The 24,206-nt window shown below is 39.9% G+C and overlaps 2 protein-coding genes across 4 annotated transcripts in view; one reads left to right on the top strand and one right to left on the bottom strand.

The window, feature by feature from the left end:
- Nucleotides 1–7,428: 7,428 nt before the first annotated feature.
- The window catches only part of rab15 (RAB15, member RAS oncogene family), a 19,962-nt gene continuing 3,184 nt past the window's right edge, over nucleotides 7,429–24,206 (bottom strand). Inside the window, exons 1-8 of one of the 3 annotated variants that reach the window (XM_063901561.1) lie at nucleotides 21,623–21,689; nucleotides 20,348–20,747; nucleotides 13,317–13,377; nucleotides 12,158–12,218; nucleotides 11,168–11,245; nucleotides 10,521–10,610; nucleotides 9,559–9,624; nucleotides 7,429–9,304 (exon numbers count right to left, since the gene is read on the bottom strand). In XM_063901561.1, the coding sequence (XP_063757631.1) occupies nucleotides 9,143–9,304; nucleotides 9,559–9,624; nucleotides 10,521–10,610; nucleotides 11,168–11,245; nucleotides 12,158–12,218; nucleotides 13,317–13,377; nucleotides 20,348–20,471 (642 nt within the window). In that variant the 5' untranslated portion in view covers nucleotides 20,472–20,747; nucleotides 21,623–21,689 and the 3' untranslated portion in view covers nucleotides 7,429–9,142. Of the gene's footprint in view, nucleotides 9,305–9,558; nucleotides 9,625–10,520; nucleotides 10,611–11,167; nucleotides 11,246–12,157; nucleotides 12,219–13,316; nucleotides 13,378–20,347; nucleotides 20,748–21,622; nucleotides 21,690–24,206 lie in introns of those variants that run through there. The other 2 variants (XM_063901560.1, XM_063901562.1) reach the window with 2 other exon arrangements.
- The window catches only part of fntb (farnesyltransferase, CAAX box, subunit beta), a 16,028-nt gene continuing 13,388 nt past the window's right edge, over nucleotides 21,567–24,206 (top strand). The window contains exons 1-2 of the mRNA XM_063901559.1: nucleotides 21,567–21,964; nucleotides 23,098–23,162. Of these exons, the coding sequence (XP_063757629.1) occupies nucleotides 21,866–21,964; nucleotides 23,098–23,162 (164 nt within the window). The 5' untranslated portion in view covers nucleotides 21,567–21,865. The remainder of the gene's footprint in view (nucleotides 21,965–23,097; nucleotides 23,163–24,206) is intronic.

The raw sequence follows: 24,206 nt of genomic DNA, 5'->3' as shown, positions 1-24,206 counted from the left end.
ATTACTGAGTTTCACAATGCTGTATTGCTGTATTTCAACACACAAAAAGCTGTATTTTCCTGTCTAAGTATACAACAGCTAAAGTAAATTGTTTTCCCAATGGTGAAATGTTTATTTTTTGTAACATTTTTCAATATTTTCATGGAACGGCTTCATCAATCTGTTTGAACGTTTTGCAACTTTGAGTAACTCCTCCATTTCCTTTGTGCATTGCATTGTGGGGCAACAGTGTATGTCAAAATGTCGGCGTTTGTTCTATCGATCTTGAATTTACTTATTATCTATTTTCCTGAAAATGCATTTTTAAGATGGTCTCAGTGCAAACCCCAGCCTTGCTAGATATAGTTTACAGTGAACCTTGTTCAAACTGAAAGAAAGTGTTGCAGCTCCTACCGAGAACTTTCATTACATGAGGTAGAGAGGCTGCCTTTGCACTTGCGGCATCTTTGCCTTTACTTCCACTACTATCTTTCATGTTCTCTCTTGGTGGTATGACAGACTGATCTGTGTGGAAAGAAGAAACCTTAATGAGGGAGGGTGGTTTTGAACTTCAGTCATTGACCCTTACTCTTTTACAGCATGCCCTTTATATGACAGCATGAAGCGTGATGCTATCACTTCTACTGGTGGCAGTCTGAGATATATTGAGATGTCAAGAAGGGAAGACAGGCATGGGCCAACCACCTATAGGAAACATGACCGCTGTAACCCAAGAGAGGGAGAGTGCAGGAATTCCTGTCTGTGTTGCCCCTGGAAGCAGAGGAATGAAAAGAATGGGCCCCATTCACAAAGTTCCACTCAAGCGGCGCTCTTACACTAATAGAGATTGACATGAAGAAAGGCGACAAGTTGTTTTCACATACACTGGCTCTTTTGTCTGCTTTACTAAAGGGGCATTATGCAGACAGTGGGCTCTTAAAATAGACAGAATTTGATGCGCTTGTTTTTCATAAGTAAGGACCACTGTGTGTGGATTGGAGTGTGTTCGCAATTAGGGCTTTGTTGTACAGCGTTATTGTGAGAGTAAACTGGTGGGGTTTATTCACAAGGCTGACTGATTGGCAGGCATTTTAGGATAGAGAAGAGGAGTACAGCAACGGATGATGTTAACTAAATGTGCAACATTAAAAGACTGAGCAAATGGTTATAGATTTCACTTTTACTTTTCTTTGTTTTTGGCTCTCACATCTCATCAAAGACTGTGGAGATATGATCATGAAATGCATTGATTGCATATGAAAAATCTTCAAACGAAATACTAACTTTAGCTTCCTACCATACTCACAATGACAATGCTAACATGCTAATGTAAGAAGCAGGTAATGTGTACAATGTTCACAATCTCTTTAGAGTATTAGCATGCTAACATTTGCTAATCAGCACCACAGTCAAACTACAGGTGAGACTTACAGGAATGGTATTGTTGTCGCATGTAATCCATCATAAACATGTGTATTGGACAAATCAAAATGTAAACTTAATGATGGTGCTGGATTAAAAGTAATGATGTAGATATCGTAACAGATAGCAGGATAAGCATTCTATAGTATGGCCAGAGTATTGTTTGAATTGGTTGAAAACTATGGATTTTTAGTTGGCCCATGCACATCTTGGCATCTGAGTCCCGGCACACGTGGCTCTGATGTACTTTGTTTGAAGCAGTTAGAGTTAAACAAATCAACCACTTGAACAAGCCCTATGCAATCAGTTGTATTTGAACACGCCCTAAAGTATTGCCCACCAAGATGAACACCAGTTACTTAAACAAACTAAAGACAAGACAAAGGAACGGTAAGTCATCAATTATTTACCATGTGTATATTTTATGGGTGTTGCTTCAACTGTATGCCAGGAGCATATTGAATATATTGAATGAAAGTGAGAAATAAAAGCAAAGTAGAGAGGCAGGCTTGTACCTTTATTCCTCTCATATTCAGTCTGCCAGTAGGTAAAGAAAAAACAGTAATGCATGCAAACAGTTTTGGCCGTGGTTTTTTGTATGTAGCCTTGGAATATTTCCTATGCAGCTAAAACATCTCCGTATCCACAGTTCTTCAGTTTTTCTCTTAGGGACAGGAAAGTCTATCCCATGGGAATTTGAGTTACAGTGCATGCTTCATGCAAACTCCATTACCAGATATGTATAACTTATAGACTTATATATTAAAGAAAGTGCACTGCAAGAGAATGAGTATATGTTTCCATCCCTGCATGTGATAAAGAGGCAGGTGGTTTTTTCGGAGGATTAACACCCGAGCTGCCTGTCAAACGCTGCGCTGCACTGTGATCCTTGCAATCGCAGCCTTTCTTTGTAGACTGCAGGAACTTTTGAGATATGTTTGAAAAGGCAGAGGCATAGACAGGATACAAGTTCAAAATACCCCCCATTTGGCACGGTATGCACACACGCACACACAAACACACACACACAATTCCCCATGAAGAGAGCTGGAGCTCTGTGACTCATGCTGGTGTGAAAACAGTGTAGAGGTGGGCGGATGACATCACAGCACCCTGCAGAAGAACAAGTTCATTGGAGATTGGTCCCGGTTCAATCACGCACATAAGGGCACGTACACACACACCTATGAACAAACACTCCTCCTCTGCCGCCTTTCAATAGCACTAACCGCCCCCGTGCCACGTGAACACAAAAACTGAACACTTCCTCACCAGAAATAACGTTGGTTGTCCTAAGGAGACATTCTGATGTTTTCGGTTTCCAACTTCGCATGGGGGGAAGCGTGGGAAGAGGCGAGCCAATGGTTGGCCAGGATACGGACACACTCTGATTGGATTTGGGGGCAGAGAAAAAAAAGATACTGGGAAGGGGATGGAAGCATCCAACTCAGATGCTGTGGTTCTCCACCAATCTGTTGCATGTCGGTTTGTACGTGCATGCTTTCACTGTATGTTCCCCCACTGCTGCTTGGGCCCAGCTCCAGCTTGTATAATGATAGCACAAGTAGAAGAGAAGGAAGTGTGATTAATTGTCAAACAGAAATCCCCCACTATACATAGTGCATTCAGATGCAAGAGCACGCACATGCTCGGTGTTTCTAACGCGATTGAGAGGAAGGAGGCAGGATTAAGGCTTGATCTGTGAGACAAGTTGCTGATGCAGTGATTCACCAACAAAAACACATTGCACCATGCTTCCGACAAGCACTGTGTCTTCCTTGGCTGATTAAAAATAGATGAATACACATTTGAGTCATGCAAACTCGGTTGCTTGCAACAATTTTGTGTCTGTTATGGAACCTTTAATCTAAGGACATCTTCACTAGCTGATAGAAAATGCTCATTTATCATGGATTTGTAGATGTTTAAAAGGCAATACAAAACAAACAGTGATTCAGAAGATGCTCAAAAGCTCTCAAGAGCCAAGTGGAACTGTAGAGCTAAGCTGGTTCAATGCTATCAGAGTGGCTGCTTTCACAGTACACATCCAGAGAGTTGATCCCTTTCAAGTATTGATGAGAGCAGCTCTCTTGTTTATGTTAGGGCTTCTTTTAAAGCTTCAAATCCACACACTCAGATCCCCACGAGAAAACATGTTACCGGTCTGTGATGCAATCAGTGCAATCAGGTGTGTCTCTTAGACCCAACAACGTGGGAGGATGGGAGAACATTTGAATTACATTGGGGTTTTTTTTTTTGGCTTTCAAGTGATTCTTGGAATAACCGTATTCTTAGTTTGTAGGTCTTAAGGCCAAATGCAGTGTCGGAACGTTAGCTAGATGGACACTGGAAATACAGTTTGGGCAGCAGTGGAATGATGTTTAAAGCAATATTAGAGTTTGTGCTTTTGTGTACTAGCATATTATCACCTTGTATATTTGAAATGCCATTAATGTGAAAAAACTGTGACCTACAGTACATACTCATCTAGCAGACATAGCATCATTGGCATTGATTTGAAGTCATGATTCTGTAGTCCAACATTTACTCTTACATCACTCTTTTGTCCCTGAGCGAACTTTCCGGCTTTTTAGCTTCTAGATGTTTGAATAGGTTCTTTAACTTGTCCCTAACTTTGTTTATTTTCTGCCTCTGGACAATTAGCGTACATTAAAGACCCCCATGCCTCATTCACTGAAAACAGCTGCCTGGAAACAAGTATAAACAAGAAAGAGACATAAGAATCAGATTCAACTTTATAGGTGTTATTATGAGAGCTAATTTAACATACACACACAATTATTAATCATTTTATCGATTGTTTGCATAACAATGTAAAGTACTGCAGCATTAAATAGGTCAATTTGCTTGAAGTATGTGTTAAATGTGTACAAACAGAACCATGCAACAGTTAATATTCTTAGAGGAATGTACAATCATTAGCTGCATCATTTATAACATTATTTTACTTTGTCCAAACATATCATAATGCCCTTTGGTGAACAAGTACATTTGAATATCATTACAGAAATATATAACTATAGAAATAATATCACAATAAACAGTGAAAAAAGTCATGCAGATTTTCTCTGTTCCTGTGGTTTTTCGGTGGAAGATGTTCCTGCTGCAGACTTCCCCTTCCCACTCACTTTGTTTTTTAGACATTGTTAAGGAGGATAGATGGAGGTGGTTCTCTAAAACATAGGTATCTTTAAAAAGCACTCTGAACCACAGGTGGCATGAGAAGATGGAGGATAAAATGATTCAATGTTAGATCTGGCTGCACAAGAAGCCTTCCACCTACACTGCTACTTCTGAATGTGTGATTGAGAGTCTATTTTCTCTGGTGATTTTCTGGCTTGCTGTGATCACAAAGCTGTGGCTCCATTCGGAGTGGAGGCATTGGCGAGGATCCTGGGACGTGCAGAGCTGAGGGAGGGTGTCTGGGTCTGGCTTGGCAGGGTGCTACCATTCTCTTTATACAGCCATGGATGCTAAAGCAGTTCATTAAAGCTGCCAAGCAGGTATTTCAGGATTAGGAGTGGGTGTGTAGAGAGGGCTGCTGATGGCCTTCTTGTGAAACCGTCATATTGTGAGTAATAGTGACTGTGAAGACTTAATTGTGCTGATTGTGACTCTAAATGGAACATGTTGTCATTCCAAAAGCATTCGTTTGATGGTAATGTTTGCCAGTGATGCATTTTCAGTTGTGTGGGAAAAGTCCTGTTGCTGGTCAGAGTGCCACAGCCAATATATTCAGCTAACTATTATACATTTTTTATTATTATACTATGTTGAGAAGGCTTTCACAATCTAATAGTGGCATGATCAAAAGCAAAAATGGCCCCAGATTATTTCCAAACGCTTGCGATGACAGACTTATTTGTCAAATCCCAATCACAAGAAAACAACCAACAAACTAAGAAAATAAACTTTTGAAGAAACATCTTTGTTGTGATCTTTAAATCAGCCCCACCAAACATGTAAATATTCAGAAGGAATTAAACATGTGTAATGTTAGTAAGTGTTATCTCTGCAGCCCTTTTCAGGTCACCTCCATGTGGACCGAGCTGTACAAATCAAAGCGTGGAGAGTGGGAAGGTCAAGGGAGTTCAGCTCCATTTCCTGTGTGAACATGAATGAACTCTGTACCTTTCTGTACCAGTGACATACTCTATCAGTGTCTTTCTCCTTTTTCTCCCTTTCCCACGCACACATACACTCCTATCATCTCCCAAACATTCAGTCAATTACACTCACATACAAACACAGTGACTGACACACACACACACACACACACACACCATATGGCCAAGTGTCAGCCAGCTGCAAGACCTGGAGTAATGTCGTTAAGGGGACTGTGTTACAGAAAATAATAATGACCATGATCATGAGGGGCTCTCTGGGCACAACACTGACTTTCCTCATTGTGTACGTGTGTGTGTGTGTGTGTGTGTGTGTGTGTGTGTGTGTGTGTGTGTGTGTGTGTGTGTGTGTGTGTGTGTGTGTGTGTGTGTGTGTGTGTGTGTGTGTGTGTGTGTGTGTACATGTGTTAGCGTGGGTGCTATGTGTCAGTGTGCAATTTGACTTGTTATTCTGTACGTGTGTCCGTGTGTCACTCATCCGTGTGATAGATACTGAGCTGTCGTTTCTGTCAACCAGACAACAGTTCCACATGCATATTCATCGTTATGCTAATTCCCCCCAAAGAGCTTTTAATGAGTTCACAACATTAACAACTTGGATGAGGTGACGAACAAAAGCTGTGCAGCTTTTTTTTTCTGTAGTTCTCAATGAGAAAACCCCACCACAGACAACTAAAGACACATTTATAATATACAAATGTTGTGTACACTAAATCAATGTGGGATTTTAGGGAGTGTCAGGCTTCAGATGGTTTGGGAATAAAGCAAACTTTAAACCATTCCAAGTATTCAAGCTATTTTAATAAAAGTGACCACCAGATGGCAATTTTATGATTCTGTGGTAACTAGCAGTTCTGTTTATTGTTGTTTTTAATAGTTCCTATATAACTCTTTAAGTGCCTCATAACTCCCTCAACATGACACATTTAAAGGGCCTTACTCTCAAAAGCAGGCTCTTAAAGATAATTAGGTTAATCTGGCATCTAGTGGCCAAATTACAAAGCAACATAGACGTTTATGAAAACCCCCTTTCCATTAGAAAAGGCTCTATTATTCTTATTTGTTGTGATATACCAACAGAATTGAAGTGTTTTCTGTTATCAAACTTGTGAATCAACTTTCAGTATTAAATTAAGCCAAAAACAGACCTTATGTGGTGATGTAATCTGTACAACGTTTCACAATTAGATTTTTCTATAGTTTTTTTCCATTACTTTATCATAACTTGTGTCATTTTCATGTAAGATTAGCTTACCCACAAGATCACCTCAAATGACCTCAATATTATATTCCAATACCCAAGTAAATCAGTATTCAAAAAATATTCTAATACATTATCCAGGTATTTATTCCAGCCAAATCACCCAGTCTTTTGCCATTACCATTCCATACAATGTTGACTTGCGACACGTTGTCACTCATCACTTGTCGTCCCCCTTTAAGAGGATAAACACATTAATTAAATGGATTCAGTTAATGTGAATGCATTCAATAAGTCCTAGCATAATGTACTGTAATATTGAAGAATACCAGATTATACATTTACTCATTTGTTCCCTTCTGGATTGCATCTGCTGCATATCTGTATGTTACCTAATGCATTCAGAAGCACGGATCAATGTGCTGTCAGAACACGCTGTACTCTCTCAGGCTCACTGTATACCACGGTGTTCTATAGTGTTAGATGTTGATCTATGGATGTGGAGGATAAGCACGTCTTTGTAGATGAATTGTACGATATCATCAAGGAACATCCAGTGCTCATTACTCCAACACATGGATGCATTATGTACTCTATCTCCGTCTCATTTGAAGTGATTACCAGGTTGCAATTTAATCAATAAAACACGCTAGCAGTGAGTCATATATCTGCAAGTTTTTTACTCATAAACATCTGACATCTTTTCTCCAAGAATAACATGTTGCATTTTTACATGTTGCATGTAATATATTTCCACAAATACATGTCAAAGAAATCAAACAAAAATAGTTCTTGAAAACAACACAGAAACATTTGTATCTAGAGCTTCCTCCAGGACATCATCCAGTACAACATACTGCCATTTCACACAGTGCACAGATTAACAACCTTTTTTTAATTAATTTGTAAAGTAGCATTTAGTTTTACTAGGTTGCAAAGAAAAGTAGCCAAAGTAAGTCATTCTGTTTAAGTTTCAAACAGGCAACTCTGGTCAAAATGCTCTACTTCACTTCATCATGGTCAGATAATTATTAACTTCATTGAAGTTGCAATAAAAGGAAGGAAGGAAGAGAGAGGAGTGGATTGCATGCAAGACTCTCACTTGTCCCTTTTTAACTCTGAGGGAAAGGAAAAAGAAATGGCATCTACATTGGACTCTTTACAAAACAGTGAGAAAAAGGACAGAGTAATGTTCACAGAGGGAATATTTCAGACCACCTAGAATATCACTGTTGACTTTTTATATACTTTTTATACAACCCTATAATGGGAACACATTAAATTAATGGCGCACTTTGTTATGATTCTACCAATTGACGATGTATGTCGGTATGTACAATGCAAAAGGCAGTTATCAAACTATTCGTACTATAGTGTGTTTTTTTTGTTATAAATAAAAACTACAAAATGAAAATATATTGAGTTTTGCTACAACGTTTCATTCAGTTAATAACTTATACTGTGACTGCAAATGACCATGGTCCTACATGGATAACATCACAAGTTGCAAACCCTCCTCTGTAGCCAATATCTGCATGGACATTTTTTTTAATTGCTGCATATATTTAAAATCTTCCCATCGCATTAAAGGTAGTCGTTGCGAATGTAATTAAAAACAATAACAAACACAGAAGAACTGCAGGAAAATAGAGTATCACTGAACACCTCTCCAGTGCTGTTTTCACAATGCATGTAGCTCCCTCTTGTGGTCAGACTCTTACACTACATCTGATGCATTCAAAGGGAGAAAGGCTATCTCTGTGCAGGAGTGCTAATACCCACACATAAAGGAAAGGGGTAGATGAAAATGTCATCAATAAAATGGTTGATTTCTAAGGCACCCAGCTCTATGATCAATATCTGAGACAGCGCTTGGAAAATTAGAAATTCAACACTGTGAAAAGTTTCAAGTCAGTGGCGGGCAATTCAAAGTCATTCAACATCCTCTATATCAGGGTACTGTACAAAGTCTGTATAAAAGATGGTAGAATCTTTATTTCCAGCAGTCCTGGAGGTGTTGTGTTTAGCCTTATCAATTGTATGTCAATTGCAGAATTTGTAGTGGACATGGATTTGCATTTAATTACATCAAAAACACACTGAACTGAGCAGGAATTTGTTTTTTTTAGACATAAACATTCTGTCTCATTGAAGACACGTTGACATTTGGACCTGTTGGGTGAAACACCACACACTTGGCACTGTGTGGCAAAATGTTTCCACGTGTGTCCCTTGAAACTGCTCTGAAGTGGCGCGTTAGCATTTCTGGCTTAGCAGGTTTCAAAGTTGTTCCTTTTTGTTTCAACTAAAGACCAAAGCAGACACATTTTGCCCAGAGTGTGCAAAGTGTCTAACATTATATTAATAACAAGAGTTTCTAAATCAAACAGTTCCTTTAACACCAGCAGCCTTTGCCTTGGTCGCCCGCCGTGCGGTCATAGAGTCCTTCTTCCGCCTCTAGAGCAGCCAGATCAATCTCGTCATTAGCAGAAACCCGGAGAAGATCCAGGTCTTTTTTGTTGGCAGCCAGAACCTGTTCCGCCAGTCTTGTGAAAGTCTTGGAGGGAAATAGAGACACCATGCTAAAGATACTAAGGTACTTACAAGTAGATCATGGCCTCATAACAGCTCTGCCAAGGCCTCATAGCTCAGGGGTCGTGAGTTCAAGTCTCACTGGGGCCTGAACACCTTAATTTCTTTAACTGTACTCAATGAGGACATGTTATTACTTCCCATTATATAATCATGACTGCATGCATGTTTAAGCATGTTAGAAAGCTTTACATGGCTATGATTTTCATTTAAACTCACCTCTGTTATATTGTGGTTGGTGAAGGCACTTGTCTCAAAGAAGTCCATTCCATAAGCATTGGCCAGCTGCAACACAAATAACATTGAGACATTTTACTTCCCTGAAAGACAAATGTTCTGCTTTGGTGTTTTTGAATAAGAAGCAAGAGAAAAGTGACTCGTTACTTCCTTTCAGGTGCAGTTGGATCAGCCTTTAATGGAAAATCTGTGTTGTAATGTGAGGTGACCGGAGGTGAAGCATTAGTTAGTCTTTGTTTGAGGTCGGCTTAAAGCGTCAGGGGCTTTAAAGCCCAAAGTTTCTATGCAAGTACTGACACCAAGAAGGATTATAAACATTAAGAACTAAACATATTAATTAGCTTTTCACGAAACTAAGGCGTAAGCACTAAGTCCAACATTTTGGGGAATAAGATTATGACTTTCTTGCCAAGCCTACAACAATATCTTTCAGAGAGAGACCGGGGAGGCAATTAGCCTAGCTTAGCATAAAGATATAACAGGGGGAGACAGTGAAACTTGTTATCAACAGCTGTGACTTTATTAGTTAGCTTCCGTAAGGCTACCTACTTTAAATACTGTTGTTTTTAACAGCACACTTTTGTCTAAAACGGCCCATTGACATCATTCCTTTTGCAGGATGAACAAATAACATAAAATGTGGGAAATTAGTGAACTTCAGAGGTCATTGGAAACATCATTTGGAACTTTAGACAGAGCTACGGATGCTGTGTTCCCCGACTTATGCTAAGCTAAGCTAACCTGCTACAGCCCTGTCTAAAATGTAGATGTGCAAGTGCTATCAACCTTTTCATCTCCTCTTCAAACCCTTTTTTAACCTTCATTTCTTACAGAAAACACTGAGCCTAATGGTTACACCCTTTTGGAGAAGAAAATCATGTATATATGGATGTGTTTAAGGACATGCGTTTTGTGAAATAGTGACAACACAGAGTTTGACCCACCTTGATACCCTGCTCTGTGGCCACCTGCCTCTTGTCCACCTCGTCTGATTTGTTCCCCACGAGGATCTTCCGGATCTTCTCAGGGGCGTACTGCAGGGGTTTGTCGTGTGAACACAAAGAAAACCAGGGATGTATAAAGACCAAGCATGATATAAGGATAAAACAGATAGGAAGAGGTAGAGAGATTTCAAATGTCAACAGAGAGACAACATAGCGCTCAGGAAATGAGACCTAGATTAAAAGCAAATGGGAACGTGCCAAAATAAATAGGGTGTATATATTCGGTCGGATCCAAAAAGGAAATTAGGTCCATCATGACTAGATTAATCAAATAAAATCATCTGGGAAATGTCAGGGCAAAGCAGGCCAGACCACGAGATTGCTTTATGAAGACTCAAAGTCAATAGGAAAATGTGACATGATAAAATGTTCTCCATCCAATATGTATGACTACACCTTCAAACGATATTTGAAAATGAAGACGGGGCATGATAAAAACGGAACAGCTATATCCGTCAAGTTGGTTTTTATCCCATCACGTCAGACATCTGTTTTTTGTCAACCTGAGGCTTCTTCACAGTGAGTGTTCGTGTCGGTTTTGCTCTTCCGATAATGCGGGAAAGAAATCCTCAATCTCTGTGACTCACCTCGTCCACATCACTGGCCCACTTCATGATGTGTTGGAAGGATCGCTCACTGGTGATATCGTACACCAGGAAGATTCCCTGAAGAGAGATGTTTAGAAAAAATAAACAGATGAGAACCAGTGCACTATGATTCACTTTCAATCAATACATCTGGAAACAATACCACGATTCCTGTAAAAAAAAAAATCCAGACCACCACTTAGGAAGTTGGCGTCCTCTTACAACAATTTATTTTACATTGCTAGCCAGCGGCTGAATGAGAAATCTGCTGAATTACTTTATGGCACTAAACAGAAACAGAACAACCGTTTTATCTGCAGTTTCTGGTAAACGGACAATTCAATTTCAGCCAGTTTAACCTCTTTAACGGTCCTAAAGCAAAGGCATGGTTCATACCCAACCATCTCAGAGTGGTGGTGGTTGTGTTGGGCAAGCATCCACGCACAATGCCAACGCTGAGAGATCAAATACTTTCACAATGTGGATGTTTTAAAGGTCCCTATTATGCAAAATGCACTTTTTGCTGTCTTTTATATATGTGTCCCCGGTGTGTAAGGAGACTCACAAAGTGTCAGAAAACACAACCCTCTCTCTTTTCCTCCTTACCCACATGTCTAAAAACAGGGGTACAAACGAGCTGATCCAGATTTGCTGCTGAAATGATGTCATATCGGAAATGTGGGCTGGCTTTACATTGAACTCCTAGCAAGGTGTCGCACACGTGACACGTCCCAACCTATCGACCTATATTTGAGACCTATAGTATATGCCAGAAAAGAGTATAATACGAGACCTTTAAAGCACTTACCTGTGACATTCAAACCAATACAAGTCCCTTTAAAATCAACTTAAGGGTTTTCTAAAGAACCTGAAGTGTTTCACATGAATTATTGTAAACAAAATTGCATCATCAGAGAGATAAATGTGATTTGATTTGTTTGGTTACCATGTCTGTAGTGATTGTATGGAGGAGTGCTAAAGGTCAACTACCTGTGCTCGTCTGTAGTACTGCTTAGTGATGGTCTGGTATCTCTCTTGGCCTGCAGTGTCCCTGGAAAGACAACAAGCATAAATACACAGATACGTATGTTAGATTGTCATATGACAGCATGACTCTGGGCAGTAGCCAGGGTTTTCTAACCCCCAAACATCTGACCAGACACCTTGAATGTTTAATTAGTACGATTTTCTCGTCACTGAGCATCTAAGGCATGTATCTACTTTATATTCATTTTCACGATGTAATTCAAAATATATTTGCCCTGTTTTTTTCTGAATTTCCACCATCATTATCTCAGAAATCTAGGACACGTTTGATGGGGAAACAGTACTGCTCTGTTTTTTTCAAAATTAATGAGACTCCAAAATCCTGTGAGAAGCTCTCCGCTGCAGGGAGTACCATTTCTGCTGCTAATCACCCTGACCCTTCAATAGCGGTATAGAATGGGATTCATACAATCATATAATAACAATGCCTTCTTTATGACGTAAAGACGCAAAGATCTCCCAATGTCTAAGAGTCAAAATTGGATTAAACCAATCAATGGGACATATTACTCGAGCCTTCAAGTCATTAAGAGGTTTTAAGGGGATTATGAGGTACGTATCTCAAATCTTAAATCAAGTGGGTGCATTAGATTTCTGTAGGTTCACGACTGAGTACTTGCACAAAAATGACTTCCTATATCACCCTCAGCTGTACTTTGTGGTTAAATTCTGATTACCAAATGCTTATGGGCTAAACCTGAGATTGTATCCCCAGATAAATCTTGCATTTCTTCTTGTCTTGTCTTCAATTTTACAAAATGATCACAGCCGCATTATAATTAAGTTGAGACTAAAAGCTAACCTAAATGAAAGGTTTGTGAAGGGACACAGAGTCCAGTCGATGTCATAAACGTAGTGACATGTTAACATATTAAGTCTAAAACTACTGGAGTCACTTAAAAATCCTCTAGGTTTCAAAACAAGTAAAAACTACAAAAGGCATGAGCTCAGTAATAGTATCTATGGCCCTAAACAATCATACAACAAAAGCTATGATAGTGGTAGCATACTTACAAATACAAAAATCCCCCCCTTTATCAAAACTACTGTTGTGTAATATCTTTAAAAAATGTTTAAATATCCTGCACATCCAATATCTCACCATATCTGTATCCGTACTTTGACACCATCTATTTCTAGTGTCTTCATTTTGAAGTCGACTCCTGTAGGAGAGAAAGGACACAGGTAGTAAATATGACACACACACAGAGGAGCTCAACATGTATTTGATGTGCTGTGCTTGGACTAAGGTGTTTGCTCTTTCCACTCAATAATGGAGTGAAATCAATTATCCGGGTGTTTGTTTTTACAGATAGAGGTTCACCGGTATCTGCTGCAGCTTAGTAGCATCACAGATAGCCTTAATGCAGCGAGGCCCCATCACCCCTGTATAATCTGCCTGTTAGAAGACTGGGCTAATGATCGGGGGTGGTGCCGTCCTCGTTTAGTTCAGTCCTTTGCATCGATCACACAGGAGGAAATAAGGGAAAGGGCAACAAAAATAAACGATAGCTTAGCATTGCAAAACACCAGAGAGGAGGAGATGAGAGGTGCTGAGATGGGGAGGGGCTCGCTCACACCTCAGTGATCTCTGATCTATTTCAGACGGCTGGGTGTGATATTGTTTATAGACAGAAAAATGAAAGGCTTTATTAAATTTCTATCAAGACTCCATTTCTGCAGTGAACAGAGAGGTTGCTGATATTTATTGTGCTGTACTTCTTGTGCTTTTATTAGGGAAATTAAATCTACAGTATATCTTGTTATCATTTTTTGTCAGGGTGGGAAAAAGATCAAAAGAGTATTAAAAAAAATGTAGGTGTACCTTTTCAAATATATTTTTTGCTCAATTTAGCGACGGTAGCTACTGTTAGCAAGCTAAAAGGAGTGTAAACAACTGTGGAATTAGCTGTTGCTAACAGATGGAGGGGGTTGTGAGAGATAAACATGAGATTAGATGTACAATGTGAAGTTACCGGAAGAAATAAAGACTTTAATTAAAATTGACAAATATATAAGCTACCAGCCACACAGATATGCAGGGGATCCGGAGGTGACACACGCTAACTGTACGACGCTTAACCTTACTGTACTGGGAGTGTAAACGTACTGTCTTACATCGTGGCCTTGTTGTTGTCTCAAGACTTCTCTACATTGCAACGTTTGTATTTCTGGATGAGAATACTAAATGCCTTTTATTCACCTCTTTAGTCTAAAAAGAATCAGGTCATATTCACAGACATGTTTGGTTTGGAAGGTCTTTGTATTTTTCTGCATATGAATTTAATGCTTTCACAGTATGTTTCCACGTCATGAAAGTCCCATTTTTTCTATTGAATACGTACCTTTAACCATTAACTCTGCCTCTATTAAAGTCTTTATGTCTTGTCTCTTGTGTCCACGACTGTCTCCTCAGACTAATGCATCCAAGTCGATAATGGGCAAAACCACAGGCTTCTAGACCACACTAATCCCCGAGAAATCAATTAACAGTTCATCCCAATTAAACTGACATAATCACGCTCCGAGGAAGAGAGTCCGATCGATTGAGATAACTGGGGGAAACTGCTGTTTGTGTTTTTTACAGCTGCGTTTCTGCAGGGTTTGACTTTTAAGAGACTGACATAAAGAAACTGCTGACAGAGCAGTCCGGGCTGATGTTAGTCTCTGTTCTTTTTTTCATAAAAACAAGCTGGAGTAAAGCGGAGACCGCACAGAGCTCACTGACTTCGCAGCATGAGGCCTCATTTCAGTTGTCAGGCGGTCTCTGGCTCTGACTTGAGAGCATTCAGACTAAGTGAAAGGTCAGTGCAACAATCAGTGGTCTGCTCTGCCTGAGGCCGGAGTGGAGAGAGGAGATGGTGAAAAAGAGGCTTTCTTCATGTGTTATTGTCCAGCTGTATTAGCACTGTACAAAAGACTGGTCTGAAGTCATCTGTGCAAATACTTTAAATATAAAGTGCAGACATGGACTAATGGATCCTCCAGCTGTACAGTAAGTGTCTGTCTACAGCAAAAGGACTGACCCACTCTGAAACCTGAAAATAAATCAAGATGACTCCACAGGCAGGTCATATGAGAATAACTGCAAATCAGCAGTAAGCCTGTCACACATTTCGAGTAATATTTACACAAACAAAAGATGGTTCAGTCCCAACTGTCTGTGTCCTGCTGATAAACAAATATGAGGTGTAGCCGCCAATCTAAATGCTTTGTGTTGTTCTATAAAAGCAATGGAAAATGGGCCTGTTTTGTAGGACCAGGTGCTCTCTTAACTATGAAAATGCAAACAAAACAATGATGTGAAAAGTATAATTCTTGGTCTCTTTATTACAAGTTTGATATTTAAATTGTTCTGGGCGCTCCCATCACAACAGCAGAGCACTGGCTGTACAATTCTTCAATCTGCATGAGAGGATGTGTAGAAAGTCCTAATTGTTACTGTTGAGAGAGATTACAGGTGTGTGCTCTGCAGCCTTCATTGTGATGGTGCCAGCCTCAGGAATATGCCAGGGAACACATTGTCTGCAGGGTTATGTGCAGGAAATTGTGAACATGTCCAATCCAAGTAGATGTCTTTAAATGCCTTGTATTGTCGGTGCACAAACCAAATATATTCAGTTAAATAGGATGCAGAGAAAGCGAGAAAAAGCCCTTTTTGGGAGGGTCAGGGAAAAGCAAAGTATAAGAAACAATGAGTTTGACAAAACCCTGCCCTGCAGTTTGTCCATTTTTAAGAATAATTCAGCTGTTATGGTTTTCAGAAAGGTTCCTTCTTCTCTTCTTAGAGTAAGGAACCGTGACAATGGAGACGAGCACAAAGAGCAAGGACTGACAGCAGTTAATTTAACATGGCAGCATTTCTCAATCAGCAGTGTGAAAGCCATGTAAAAACTAATGGGTACACATCCAAAATTGACTTGACAAATTACCAGGATGACTGTGTTCGACTACGCAAGACGGATTAGGCGGTGACACGTGTCAGTGTGCTGTAGGTAATGACGACAGGCTCGCTAATGGATGGACGGATGGATGCTCTGGCTCTGACACAATTTCACTGGGGAATAAGTCTGAGATGCATGACTATCATCACAAGCAGAGGACAACCAGCAACCGCCAACAGTTGCTTTCTTTAGGGCACAGCGGGACAGGTTTTCAATCATGAACTTTTTATCAATCTTGACTGAACAATCAAGCATTGTATTAACCTCCTGTACTGGATGGAAATGTAAAATGACTCTTTTAAAAGGGTGAAACCAAATGAAAATAGAAGAGTACACCATCAGGAAAACAAATCCAAGTCCATAACTACCAGTACAGGAAATGCCAAAGATATGTATGATCTTGAGGAGTGCTACTGCAAATGTTAAGTTGTGTGAAGTCTTTCGTGGCTCCAGAGAACAGACTTTGTAAAAGAAGTGGACGTAGTGAATGGGATGTCCCATTGGTTTTAAGACGATGGTTTAAAACTTCAAATTCTGCATTTTTTAGATTGTTTTCATCTTCCTTTTTTGGAATCATAAAAGAGAGGATCGAGCCAAAAACAACTGAATGCTGAACATGAAAACACACTGTTAAAGGGTTAAAGTTGTCGGGGAGAGCACCCAAACCCGAAAACAGCGACAGCCACATGTCAATCACACAGTAGCCACGCCCTAAAGCATATCTTTACCACCTATCTTACTATAAATGGCAGCATGACATCTTGCTCTATCAATTAAGACTTGAAACTACTAAAAGAGACCATAAACTCTGTAGGAAAATACTTACTGAGGTGATAAATAAAGTAAGAAGTGGGGTCATTTTCTTATAGACGTCTATAGACTTTGGAACCTGACGGACATTAGAAAGAAAACAGATTAAAGGCCTTTTTCCACTTGATATTGACCTAAAATGTCCACATTTGGTCAGGCCATAGCTCTAACTGCCCTAGCAAAGATATGAGAACAAGTTGTTTGTGCTCCTAGAAAGCCAGGAGGAAATCAAGACTATGACAGCCCCACTGATTTCCCTTCTAACTCTTTATGAGCTCCATGGGGGCTGTGATCCGATGCCCGGCCCTTTAGACTCGCCAAGCTGAGTGTTTGACCAGGCCGCGACCATAACACAACCGAGACCACCAGCATGAAGACGGGTGCTGATAGAGCTATGATATAGGGCAGGGCCGGGCTCGTACTTTATGGGTGTTGTGACAGCCAGGATCTCAGAGGGCGAGGGGAGAGGTAACGGTGAGGAAGATTAAACTCAGCAGTGTGACTGAATAGCATTAATAAATCATCTCTACAGCTGCTCTTTGCCAGAGAATGTGTTCTGAGTGAGGCTGTATTATCTGTCAGGTAAGATCAGGATTCCGGCTGCCAATGATTCTGGACCAGTTTGACTTTCTTACACTGAAGGGAAGAAAATGTTGGATTAGTTATGTTGCAGCCAGATGAAACCTGGGAAGAAGTTATATCGTTTGTAAAGCCAGGTGTTCTTTTCTTGGTTAGTGCCCAATGAATATTCAAAATGCCTTTGTGACTCAGCGATGGTGGATTAGAATGAAGATGTCTGCAGTTTCTACTCTTCACCTTGTGTGGGTAATGTTTTGATAGTCTGATCACAAGCCCAGAACGTCCTTCAGACTTTAAAAGGAGTACAGAAATAATGTAGAAGACTGCAAGGTTAAAACATACAGTAATACAGGTAAAGACTGTTATGCAAAGGTTTCCCATTGATCTGTCATTGAATGCCAAAAAACAACATGATAATGCTTGTGATTCATGTCATCACAAGAATCACAAAGAAAAGATCTCCTGAGTTTGGTGAAGACCTTGAATGGCCTGCAGAGCCTTAAAGTCCAAAAAAATCCAACACCTTTGGGATGAACTGAAGGAATGTTCCTGTGGCTGAAAGGGAGCGAACCATTCAGCCAGAATTTCAAATCCTGTGCAGAGTGTTAAAAGAAGAGTGAAGGGCCAGGGTTTTGGAATAACATATTCATTAATCACATAGAAGTAATGTTTGATTGTCTGTAATATAGTGAATCTGCGTCTAGTTATCATCCCGGTGCAGGCTGAGTGCATGAATTTATGGGGTTTATTTATATGCAAATCTGCAGGAGATGCTAAATAAGACTCCCATGAGCTTTCCATCCTCCAATTTTTATGGAAAAACTTGGTTTGATTAGAACTCTCTACGGGGTGCAGGATTTTGAGATAATTAAGAGAAAAACCAGAGCGAGTGGACTGTGTCGGAAACGGATGAATTATTGAGCTTCCCATGGGGGGGACATTGGAGAGAATTTATATCCCTCTGTCACCATGAAGGTTGGGAAATTATGTATTGATTCTCCTCAGGAGAGCACAGGCGGTGGTCACTCTTGATCTCTCTGTCTCTTTAGATTTTGTTAGGCTTGTTTAGCCTGACGAGAGGGGTTTGAATTATCGCATGCCCGTGAAAAGACCTCCCATGACGGCTTACAGACACAGTCCGCTGCCCTCAACTATTCAGTCCAATATAAATATCATGAATCCACCGCCTGCGCCAACACAAGAGCCAGATTTCTAAGCATCAAGCTGTGGTTGTGAACACTTGGTAACAAAAGCACAAAAAGGTTCACTACATGCAGACAGGCTGGACCTTTCTTGTTACAGACATTAGAAGGGCTTGGAGTTATATGAGCTTGACTCCACAGGGATGAAGTGTCCTGTAGAGCGCTATAGGTGCTCGACTTAAAATAGCACACTGCAGTGTAAGTAAGCCTGATGAGCATTAAAGGTTGGAGCACTGGGCACAATAAAAGCCTTTAAAGTGCAGCGTGATGAACATAAAACTTGAGTTTAAGCTTCGTGCTGTGGCTGTGAAGTGTTTTGCAGAAGTCCACTGAGCACTCAAAAAGCATGAGGACTTTGAATTCACCATAAAAGCTCCCATGCAGAAACCCCCAGTGTTAATAAATGATGTTAACATGGACAATTAATGGTGGGATTGTGTTATCGCTGTCCTTTCTGTTATGTTTCCTGGATCTGTCGGCGTCGTGATTTATCGTCTTGACCTTATTATGACAACATGTTACAGCATATCTTTCCAACAAAAAGTCATCTACCCATCACCACCGGGAGGAACATTTCCTGACTTTGCCTCGAGCCTGTCTGCATTACGTCTTCTCCACATCACCAATTACTGCACACAGCGTATAAACGGGTGCTCAGTTGCTACAGGAGAAGAAGAAGAGATAAGGGACACAACCACCGCTTGTGAAATAAAGAAAAACCCTGTTTACTGCACCTCTTTATTTCACAAACCTCAAAAGGAGGAATGGTAATGCACATGACATCCTCTTCACACTGAACCCTAACTATGGAGATACTGCACAACGCATTTCACTGTGGAAAACAGGCTGGTTGCATGTGGCAAATCCATGATCAAAGGTGGGCAGAGGAAGTGTTAGTTGCCTCTATGTACTGTGAATCAAAAGAGCAAGGAACTGGATGTGTTTTCTTTGTGAATTGCTCAATAATTTGGTCTATGCAATACGAGGAAATAGAGAAAACATGCGAATAATCATTTACTAGATCTCAAGCTGATGCCTTTACATTGCCATTGTTTACTCCATGGATGTATGGGAATATGAAAACAACTAATGTTTTGCTTTAAAGCAAACTCAATTACAACATCAAAGGTATTGCATAATTAATTGGCATGAAAGAATTGAAACTAGGTCAGGGTCTCCTCAAAAATGTGTTTAACAAAACCACACCAAGGAGGACCTATATCCAACCAAATGTTGCATGGCCTTTTAAGTGCCAGATGATGACAGTTGGTATAAACTAATCTGCATGGCTGCCAAGTGTTGGATCTTCCCCTTCAGGGCTTCCCCACTTAATGCAATTAAGCTGGTTTTATAGATAACACTCTTTTTATTTCACGTAATGTTCTAATCTAGGTAAATGTAAACAATGCATCTTTATATTCCTTATCAATTCCTATTTGTGTGATTTAAATATAAATTGCAATTGGATACAATGGGAGGTTGATGCGCCAATAACATCAACAGAAAACGTTAGAAAACCATGCAAATAAATGGGTTGATTAGCACAAGTGGTGAATGAGAATCTAGCAATAAGTCCTGGTGTCAGTGCAGAGTCTTACCGATGGTCGAGATGTGAGAAGGGTGAAATTCGTTGTCCGTGAATCTGCATAACAAACATGTTTTCCCAACCCCAGAATCTCCGAGGAGCAGGAGTCGGAAGAGCACATCGTACTGCTTAGCCATAGTGTTGGATGTAGTGTTCAATTAAAAAAGAAACCCCAGTCAGCTAACTCAGCGATGGATGACCGATCCCTCCCCACCTGCATCCCATGTCTGCTCAAATTCTCAACATGAGGCTTTGGCTCTGCGCTTCTTTTTGTTCACTGACGCTGGGTCGGTATGTGACGGGGATGCTCCAGCTTCCCAGGCAGCCTCCAGCTTCCAGTGGGTGCGGTGGACCATTGTCAAGTGAGACCCCATCAAAAAGAGGATTTCCGGTGGTGCATTTCAACATAAAACCTGTAGTGTTTGAGAAAGTAGACAAAGACATGGGCATCAAAATAGTTTTTTTTATGACTTGATGATTGTCATGACAATGTTAAACTTGTGAATGCGTCGAGGTTTTGATAGAAAATTAGGTATATGCAATTACAATTATAAAAAAGTATTAGCAAAACAATGTCACTGTCACTAATGTTGTAGCTTAGGAATTCCACTACGAGATAAATTAAGTTTAACCTGTAATCCTACAAATAATATAATTTATAACATTTAGTATTATTTATCTGAGCCTTAAAAGTAACTACATTGTCAGATTATTGTAGTGGAGTCGAAATATAGAGTTGCAAGTACCTCAAAATGGTACTTGATGTATTTGGTAAAATGCACTACAACAACTTTCATGTATGCCTTTTTAAGACCTAAATCTAAATTTCGAATCGTGGCTATTCAAAAAATGATACCTGAAAAAATACACCCGATGATGCAGGTGTTGCATCAAACCCTGGTTGTTAATAAACCATGGTGATATGAGACTTCAGGATCGCTGAGGTTCCGGGGCTGCAAGAACAGTAACATGTTTTGTCTGGTTGGCAATAATCAGTTTCCAAATATATAAAAATTAAGATTTTTATTGTTTTAGGTTATTATTTCGATAAGTGAAAAGTTTGCTACCTTTCAGACCAACATTGAGCTTTTATTTTGAAGTATAAGTCAAACTACTTCCGGTACTAGTTTGTTGTGACTTGAGGCAGATCAACGGAAGAAATACCGCGTGTGGTGGCATTGCTTCTTTCGACGTCAATTTCACAACACCAATAAGAGAACATGAATCAAACAACACGGGACACGAACAATTGCTCACCCATCATTTACAATTATATAACAAAACTCACTCGAAACTCTTGCAAGCGGCTGTGTGTGTGAATTTGCGATTTCTCGCACTACAGTGACAGATGGAGGTTTTTGTTCCCTCGGAGATGCCGTAGTTTGTGTGATCGCAGTTTCCGCCCCCCTGCAACCACAGCAGGAAGTGAGCAGAGCCAATTGACACTAAACTATCAAAACAAACCTAAAGCATCGTTTTTTAAAAACTTGCAGCATCCCTGCATCTGACGGATCATATCATATTCATCATCATGGATGGTGTACCGACGCCTTTGCGGTGTTTCAATGAGCATCACACCGCAGAAATGCTGGTGGATGACGGGGTGGAGACGGTGACTTCACTGGAGCAGGTGAGCATAGATTAGCTCCGTGTGGCTAATGTGGCTAATGCTAATGCTGCTGCAACTGAGTGTCACAGAAATTAAACTCTGATACACTTAATTTCTGTACCCTCTAATCGGCCCGTCGTTTCGAGAAATTATCGGAACCTGATTAGCTAGCCAGTTAGCAAGCTTGATCCTTAAGGTAGCTAGCATTGAACCTTAATGAGATTAAGCATTATTCAGTTAGCTGTTAACTAAGTAATTTAGACAGTTAATCCTGAGTACCCCCACACTTAGGTACATACATTAAGGAGACTCAGGAAAAGATCTGTGTCAAGTAACCTCAGAGGTGGGAAAAGTACTCTGATCTTGTACTTAAGCAAAAGTAGAAGTACCAGAGTGTAGGAATACTCTGTTAAAAGTCAAATTAATGCATCAAAAAAGTACAAAAGGATTGGCATCAAAATATTCTTAATGTGAAACAAGTAAAAGTATGGATTACGCAAATATGCCCATGTCAGATAATATAAATAAAGGTGCAGTTCATTTGAATTGCTTTGTATGCTGCAGGGTAGCTTCTTCTTTACTCCCGGTCAAACTAAAGTCTTATTTAAAAAGAACCTGCACAGTAACTTAAGGTAGAAAATAAATGTAGTGGAGTAAAAGTACACAATTTAACTCTGAATTGTAGTGGAGTTGAAGTACAAAGTAGCAAAAAACAGAAATACCTAAGTAAAGTACAAGTCCCTCAAAATTGCATTTAGTTGCTTTACATCACTGATTAACCTTATAGATATGTCATGGTCTTGATCCATTGTTAGGGTGGTTATATTCATCCAGAGCAGGAGCAGCTAGGAGACTCCTGAAAGAAATTTGACATCCGATTGTCATTCATGCCGGCCTTTTCAGTTTATCATATCCGCTAAGAACAGGTCAAAACTTAATAAAGGTCAAACATGGACAGGATTTAAATCAAGAGAAAAACTGTTTAACTGTTCATACTTATATGGGGGTGCGTTTTACTCAACAAAGACTTTTTGTCAAACATCTATTTGTTACTGTAGTGGTTTTGCATGTGTGCTTTTTATATTCTATCTCTCATGATAACTTCGTATTTACAGTTTTCCCTCTCCTCCTTCCTGCACTTTCTTTTTCCCCAGGAAAAAGTGGAACGCAGCATTAAAGAAGTTGTCAGTGTTTACAAGCAAATGCACAGCTTACCACAGTAAGTATCCAGAAAGAAAAGTATTTGTGCGGCTGCAGCTGACGTTTCTTAATTAACAGCGATTCAGTTTTTACATTTATTTATATACATTTACACTTATTGAGATTTAACTTAACTTAGTATTTTTAAGGAAATGTTCCTTTAGAAAAACTTTGCCCTACAGATATTATATTAAAGTCTCATCAGATATATGTATTATAAATAACCTGGGGAACATATGAGCCATTGTTTTTCTTTAAAGGATGGATATCATAAATATTAAATATGAATTCATCAACTATAGTATTGCATTGGGGTCTGCTGCTGTGACTTTACATTCTATTGCATTCAAATGGTAAATGAGAGGAATACATGTTTTTAAGAGTAAGTTGGTTTTCTTTGTCCTCGAAATGTGGAAAAAAATATGGGCTGACGTTAACTCAGTAAATCTTAAAAAAACCAAAACCTGCCGTTTAAAACCCACTGTAACAAATTGGTCAGATAATTTGTTGCTCTAGTTCTGATGATTATCTAATGACAGGACTCATAATGTAGAATACAGTGACTGCTATGAGAGCCGTGCTCGTTGGTTGTTTTGATCTCTAACACCTGCTGTAAGCCTGTAGCAGCGGCTGCACGGTGATGTATGACGGCTGTTATCTAATTGGTGTGTGGATCTGCCCACATACTTTGCTGCTGCTATCAGCTGTCATCAGCCTCTTCCTAATGGGGTGACTCATTTCATTTCTATGACAACTGCGTGGACCTGCATCACAGCCAACGGGAAAATGTACTACTAGGAAATAAGCAGTACTCATCAGTAGAGGTCATGCAAGTAGAGGTAATGTGTTTTCTGTGAGGTCTGGACTCTGAGTTACACAGGGTTAGTTTTCATCCATTTTGGATTGTAGTTGTAGAAGCCATGAAACGTACACTGTTGATGTATTTTGTTTTAATACCAATTAGGTTTGCACTGGTTCATATTTGGTTAATGGTGTGTGTGTGTGTGTGTGTGTGTGTGATCGCAATGGGTTGGTTTGCTTGAGTCACATGGAGATGGGCGGC

This window comes from Eleginops maclovinus, chromosome 15, assembly GCF_036324505.1.
Source record: "Eleginops maclovinus isolate JMC-PN-2008 ecotype Puerto Natales chromosome 15, JC_Emac_rtc_rv5, whole genome shotgun sequence".
Classification (NCBI taxonomy): domain Eukaryota; kingdom Metazoa; phylum Chordata; class Actinopteri; order Perciformes; family Eleginopidae; genus Eleginops; species Eleginops maclovinus.
The sequence above is the reverse complement of the archived record's forward strand: the minus strand, read 5'-3'. Positions and strand labels throughout refer to the sequence as shown.